A 6,471-nucleotide genomic window follows, 5' to 3' on the forward strand; every position below is an offset into this window, starting at 1 on the left:
CCGCTCCACCATGGCCGGTTTTGGTCGTCCTCACCGAGTGATATGTGTGTATATTGTACAAACCGTAGGTGTGCACAGGGACGGATGTTGGTCCTTGCACATCTTCGCATGAGGTTAGTGACTCCCCAGCAAGCCTGCTGTGCACTGGGACCAGTCCAGCTACCGTGGGCATGGGAAAGACCCAAAACTGCTCTAGGTGAAACCGTGGCCTCTTTTCTTTTCCTTGCCTTGTTCTGGGAGACTCTTTTGCTTAACCAGAGCTGTAATAAACTGTGTGCACCCAGCCTTCGTCCCAAGCTGCGGGTACCTGAGCTGCTCTGCCCGGGGCAGAGGCTTCCACTCAACAAGCCACCCCCAAGCAAGACAGGGACATGTCCCTGGCCACAGGTGATCTGTGAGGACAAGGTGGCCCTGAGCACAATGGGGTGCTGGGGTGAGGGTGCCTGTCTGCCTCCCCCTGCCTCGGACCCTCTGTCTGTCCCAACCGGCCCAGGGCATCGCTCAGCCTTCCCTAGCCCTGAGTGTCCTGCTGGGGCTTGGCCACCCTCCCTGGGGCTGGTGAGCCCACAGGACGTGCCAGCCCCCCAAAAGGGGACTGGGGGGGTCATGGCCTGAGCCTCCCTGGGGTCCGCACCTCCCTCCTCCCCCAGCCCACCCGCGGCTGCAGCTGGTTCTGCCGGGAAGGACCATTTCTCGCTTGCGAATCAAGGCACAACATGATTTGCTTCCACCGCGCCGAGCCATGAGCTGCATTTCTAATTCAGCCCCGAGGAAGGGCAAGACAATGTGAGACGTACCAGACGAGACGCACAGGCATCGTTTGGCCAGCTGGCCCCTGCTCGAGGGAGGCTGCGGGGCGGGTGGAGGGGATGTAACCTAACAGGAATCGAGCTGGAACATTGAATTTAGGCTCGTCTGCTGTGGGAGAGATTGAATTAGGACAAGCACAACCCCATCAAGCACCACTGCCCACCCCAGATGCAGCACAGACCCCGAGGGCTTTTCCTTCATCTGGAGCTTTATTGAGAAACCAAAGGTTTGGGAGCTCAGCCCGGGGCTGCTGGTGGCAGGCAGAGGCTGCGGAGATGCTGCGGGGGGGCTGGGGCTGATGTCCTGCTCCCAGCAAGGCCAGTTCCTCACAGGAGCCAGGAGACGTGACCCCGCTGCACAGAACCACCATCCCTCTGCAACCCCCTGCAGGGACCTCCCAGCCTCGCAGGAGCCACCCCCGCATCTGTGTCCCCCCCACGGGCTTGTCCTCTCCAAACCACATGGACCGTGAGCATGTGCCTGGGGCTGCTTTCCCTGCGAGCCCAGCTCTGGCAGGGGAGAAGGGGTCTGGGGAGGGGATTTCCTCCCCGGAGCCATAGACAGGTCTGGGTAATGTGTCCCCGGCGTCCCCCATGTCATTTGCTCACACTTGGTCCAGCATCGCTGGGAAGGGGCGAAGTCCTCCCCACGGTGAAGATGTCCCTGCTCGTGTCAGGGGGTCGGACTAGATGACCTTTAAAGGTCCCTTCCAAGCCAAACTATTCTGTGATTCTAAGTCAGCGGCACTCCTTTGCAGGACTGGAGCAAGCAGTGGAAAGTCCCCCAGAGAAGCTTTGAAGGCCACCAGGTTGTCACTGGCTCCCTGCAAAGGAGCTGGGAAGGGGGCAGCCCCATCCTGGGCTACAGGGCAGTGCTGGTGGTCTCTGCGTGGCCCTGGGGGCTCGGCAGGGACTTCAGGTAGTCCACATGCTTGCAGGTGTCCTCTCGGTTGTGCCGGACGTAGCAGATCACGTAGACAATGACCATGGCGAACCAGCCGAACATGGTGATGAACATGGCCACGTCCGTGGTCCTCTGACGCACGCTGCAGAAGTTGACGCCGGCATCCAGGACCTGGAGCAGCGGTTTGCCCACGTACTCCTGGCGCGGGGCCGTGTGGCAGGTGATGTCCTGGACGGAGTCGGGGTCCAGCCGCGCCTCCCACAACACCTCCTGCAAGGCGCACTCGCAGTGCCAGGGGTTGTTGGCCAGCCGGAGCTTGGCGTTGAGCGCCAGCAAGGCCTCCTTGGGGATGCTGCGGATGCGGTTGCTGGAGAGGTCGAGGGTCCGCAGCCCAGCAGCCACCCCCTTGAAAGCTGCCCTGTCGATCTTCTCAATGGCGTTCCTGGAGAGATCGAGTTCCTCCAGGTGGGAGAGGTGCCTGAAGGCGTTGCTGGGGATTCTGGTGATGCTGTTCGCGTCCAGCTTGAGGAACACCGCGTCTCTGGGGATGTCCTTGGGGATCTCCTCCAAGTGCCGGGAGCTGCAGAGCACGGCCTTCGCCCCCGCCCGCTCCGTGCACTGGCAGCTGGGGGGGCAGGAGCTGCCCCAGGGGACGCAGAGCAGGAGGCAGAAGAAAGCCTGGGCGACGCCGGCTGCCGGCGTGGTGCTGAGGCTCATCTTGCAGCCGGCCAGCTCGGTGTGGCTGCCGGCCGTTCCCCGGCTGCAGCAGCCCCTGGGCGGCAGGGCGGCTCCGCTGCGATCCTGCAAAGGCTCTCGCATCGCTGGAGGAAAGCGGTGGGTGGGGGGGATGTGACACGGCATTATTTCCTGGACCGCCACTTCTGTGTAAAGTGCCCCGGCAAAGTGGGGAGAGGCCAAGCACAGAAAACGGGGGCGGAATGACACTAGCTACCAACTTTTCCAAGACAGCTTCGTTTGGTTTAGGGTTAATTACACCTGGACATAGAGCTGCGGAGATTAAAAACCCTTCCCCCTCGCCTCCATCTCAGAACAGACCACCCAGGTGGGCAAAGGGTGCTGGGGGCGTTGAGACAGGATCACAGAATCCCAGAATGTCAGGGGTTGGAAGGGACCTCGCAAGCTCATCCAGTGCAATCCCCCCGCCAGAGCAGGAACACCCAGATGAGGTTACACAGGAAGGTGTCCAGGCGGGTTGGAATGTCTGCAGAGAAGGAGACTCCAGAGAAGGAGATGGGCACAGCCCAGGAGCCTCTGCCCTGCGTTGCTGCCGATTTCCACGTGAGATGCGGGGATTTGCTGCGGGAGAACAGCAGCAGTAAATTCTTATCTCACCAACCCCAAGTGTTAAAAAAAAATGATGAGTCAGACTCCCTGGATCATCAGACTGGCTTAATCACTGCTGGGTTTTTAAATAACAAGATGTGGAGTTCTTTTGCTTTTTCCATCTGGTCCATGAGCTGGTACAAGTCACATTTCCAAAGCAGGGGGTTGGAGGTGACTTTTTTTTTAAAGTAAACAAAGAGTATGGTTTAACGGCCTGACTCTGGGATCTGGAGCTTAAGAGATGAGCCACTGATTGTCACAGTAAAGGGGGTGATCTGGGGACCCCAAAAGCCACCCCCGCCCTGCTGGGGATGAGGCAGGAGGTGAATGAAGTAGGTGGGACCTTCTTTCCTCTGCCCTTTGGTGCTACTCACACCTCTGCTGCTGCATTGGTCAGGCTGGGGGTGAAGAGGGGACAGTTAGGGGGTGGGACCCTGGTAGGCCCAGGGAGCCTTTCACCTAGGAATTAAATTGTCTGTTAGGAGACCAGCTGGGCACCGAAGTCGTTATCCCTCTGATACAAGCATCCTCCTGATAATGGCATCCCCCTGGTAACAGCATCCTTTAAGCACCAGCATCCCTCAGGCACAAGCATCGTTAGGGTACCACTCGGAGGACGCTCACACCTGAGGGGTGCTGCCGTGGACCTGCCCAGGGCTGCCGGACTCTGCAGCGACTCTTCCAGGGGAGATGGAGTCGCGCTGCCTGGGCATCCCCCCGGCCCCACGGATCCTCCCGGGCTCTGCCAGCCCGGTCTCTCGGGTTGGGGAGCGAGGATGCACTTTGCCACGGCGGTTCCCACCGCCAGCCCCAGCCTCCTCCCGGCCCTGGCAGGGCTCCGAGGGGCCACAGCCGCCCCAGCCGGACCCCGGCGTGCGCGGCGGGGAATGCCCAGCCGCGAACCCCGGGGGCCGGGGACCCCATCGGGCTCCGCGCAGCACAACCGCCCCCCCCCGCCGCCCCGCAAGCCCCGGGGGGTCCCTTACCGGCTGCGGCTCCGGCTGCGGTGCGCGGCGGCTCGGCCGCGATCGGGCTCCGCCGCGGCCCCACCTGTTGCTGCGGCGGCTGCCGCCGGGGCCCGGGCCGGGGCGGCACCGGGCGGGGCAGGGGCGGGGCGGGGGCCGGGGGGGGCCCGGGGAGCGCTGGAGCGGGTTGGGGGGGACAGCGCAGCCCCGGCTGCTGCCGCCGGAGCCCTCCCGTGCTGTGACCGAGCGATGCTCGTGAGCTTTCAGCGATCGTGCTGCTGGCCGGGTCGCGGCTGCGGGTCTCGAAGCGTTACCAGCTGCTGGAGGGCACGATCGTCTCTTCTCGCCCCAGCCCGGCCTGGCCCCCCCCTCTCCGTGCTGGCTCTCGGTGATGGGACACCACCAGCAGACATCGAGCAGTGGGAGAAGGTATCACAGAATCACAGAATGGTCTGGGTTGGAAGAGACATTAAAGATCATCTAGTTCCACCTCCCCGCTGCATCTTCCACCAGACCAGGTTGCTCAAAGCCCCGTCCAACCTTGAAGGTACCGTGTCACCGCCTTGGCACACAGTTTGCTTCCCAGCAGCCCCTCGCATTTGTTGCAGAATAAGTTAAATCCAACTAACTTTTTAATTGCATTATATTCTTCTAGGCGTATCCTTTGGTTGGAATAACCTATTCTAGCAGGAGTAGCCAAGCTTAGTGTGAGTGGCCAGGCTCACCGGAATCCCAGACAGCATATTGTGAATCCATCTTGACCTGGTTGCTTGGTGATGGGGTGGCCTTGAAGAGCAGCACCAGAAAGGAAACTCTGTTAGCAGGGGCTGCAAACCGTCTAGATAAGAACAGTAAAAAAGCTGTCTGGGGGACGGAGAAAGAGAATCCAATAAGAAACAAAGAGGCCCCCAGACTAAGAATTACCATTGGACCAAAAGGCGTGTGGACAGCATGTGAAGGACATGTTAAAAGTGGGTGCAGAGATTGTGAGGATTTAAAAGCCCAAACCTCTTTTTTCTTGGGGTCCCTCCTCTCGAGAGGCACCCAGTCCAGGCTGTTTCTTTGCTGTACCTCTGCATTTATTTTTTATTTTGCCTTTTGATTAAGTTATATTTTTAAGCATCAACATCTGAGACTATGCTATGGGAAGCCTGGAGTCAAGAACATTTCTTTAATGCATTGACTCCAAATGCGTCAAGTCATCTCTGCAGCCAGCACCGGGGGGTGAGTCTGCAAGCAAAATGAGTTTGTACACCAAGACTGGGGGTGGGAATGCTCAAACTGGGCTCATCCTGGAGGTGCGCTCCAAGCACGGCCTCCAGAAATGGCCCCTGCTTAAACAACCATAACAGACCGCCAGCCTTTAGTTATTTCATACATGGTTTATTGAGCTGGGTGAACTAAATTGCCAGTCTGACCCCCCCCCCAGCTGCCAAGTCCCAGTGCATCACCGGTGAAACTACAGTTGTGCTGTGGTGGTCACCAGTGCGGGGACACCAGCCATGGCTGGCCGGTGTCTGATCCATCGGCGTGGGGGGACTGGGACTGCTCAGGGAGGGACTTGAGTCACAGGCCACTGTGGGGCTGTTCTGAGCTATCGAGAAAGGTCTCCGCTGTGCCTTGTTCTCCCCATGGCAGGTGACAGAAAGGGTGAGTGAAGGACCCCCTGAGAGCGGAGATGTCTGAGATGGACACACTAATTTCCTCTCTCCCGTCCCTACCTGCCCAAGGGGCCACAGAGCATGGATCACCTGGGTCCCAGTAAGCTGCCCCTTGTGCACAAGGGGATGGGGACAGGCAGGTGACTTCTAGCTGGTGCCTCGGCTCAGAGGGAAGGAGTTCAGCTACAAGATGATGCTCAGCATACACGTGCAGGATCATGTAACAGTATGGGACAGGGGGGCTGGACCTGTGCAGAGCTATGAAACCATAGGTATATAAGCTGAGAGCTGCTCGCAGCTTCAGAAGTGCTGGATCACAGCTCGGGACCATGTTGTTGGGTCTGAGTCCATCAGAGATATGGGGACAGCTGCCACAGGAACAGCTCGCAGGGCAGGCAGGAGCTTTAGGTGCACAAGAGCCCAAGCCTTCTCCAGGGCAATCCTCTGGGAGCTGGGGCAGTGGAGCTGCCAGGGCGCAGAGCTGTGGAGCAGAGGTGCCCAGGGGACGTCCTGGGTGGAGGAGCTGGGGCTGGCAAGTCCCCAGTACCCACAGCCAAGCAAAGAGCGGGTGGGAGCTGAGAGAAGGAATGCCTTGTAGGAACAGCCTTGAGGCTCCGCTTGGCCCCAGCCCCAGGCTGGTGCTTTGGTTGGTGTGGAAGCACGGATAGAAAAGCTGGGGCTGAGCTTGGTGGCTCAGGTGACCTGGATGCTGTGTAGGTGCTACCCAGGCAGCCCCTGCCCCGGCTGCTGGGGAGGGGATGGTTTTACTCCCAGACACCTGCAATGTA

At 59.8% G+C, this 6,471-nt stretch overlaps 1 protein-coding gene across 1 annotated transcript; it reads right to left on the reverse strand.

The window, feature by feature from the left end:
• Positions 1–1,671: 1,671 nt before the first annotated feature.
• Positions 1,672–2,574, reverse strand: LOC135991642 (leucine-rich repeat-containing protein 3-like). Its single transcript, XM_065640411.1, has one exon. The coding sequence runs from the start codon at positions 2,572–2,574 to the stop codon at positions 1,672–1,674; it is 903 nt and encodes a 300-aa protein (XP_065496483.1).
• Positions 2,575–6,471: the final 3,897 nt, after the last annotated feature.

Source organism: Caloenas nicobarica, chromosome 8 (assembly GCF_036013445.1).
Source record: "Caloenas nicobarica isolate bCalNic1 chromosome 8, bCalNic1.hap1, whole genome shotgun sequence".
NCBI classification, from domain to species: domain Eukaryota; kingdom Metazoa; phylum Chordata; class Aves; order Columbiformes; family Columbidae; genus Caloenas; species Caloenas nicobarica.

Bases quoted from the DNA above. Each gene is read 5' to 3' on its own strand.
- LOC135991642 (XM_065640411.1), bottom strand. From the start codon at position 2,574: ATGCCGTGTCACATCCCCCCCACCCACCGCTTTCCTCCAGCGATGCGA.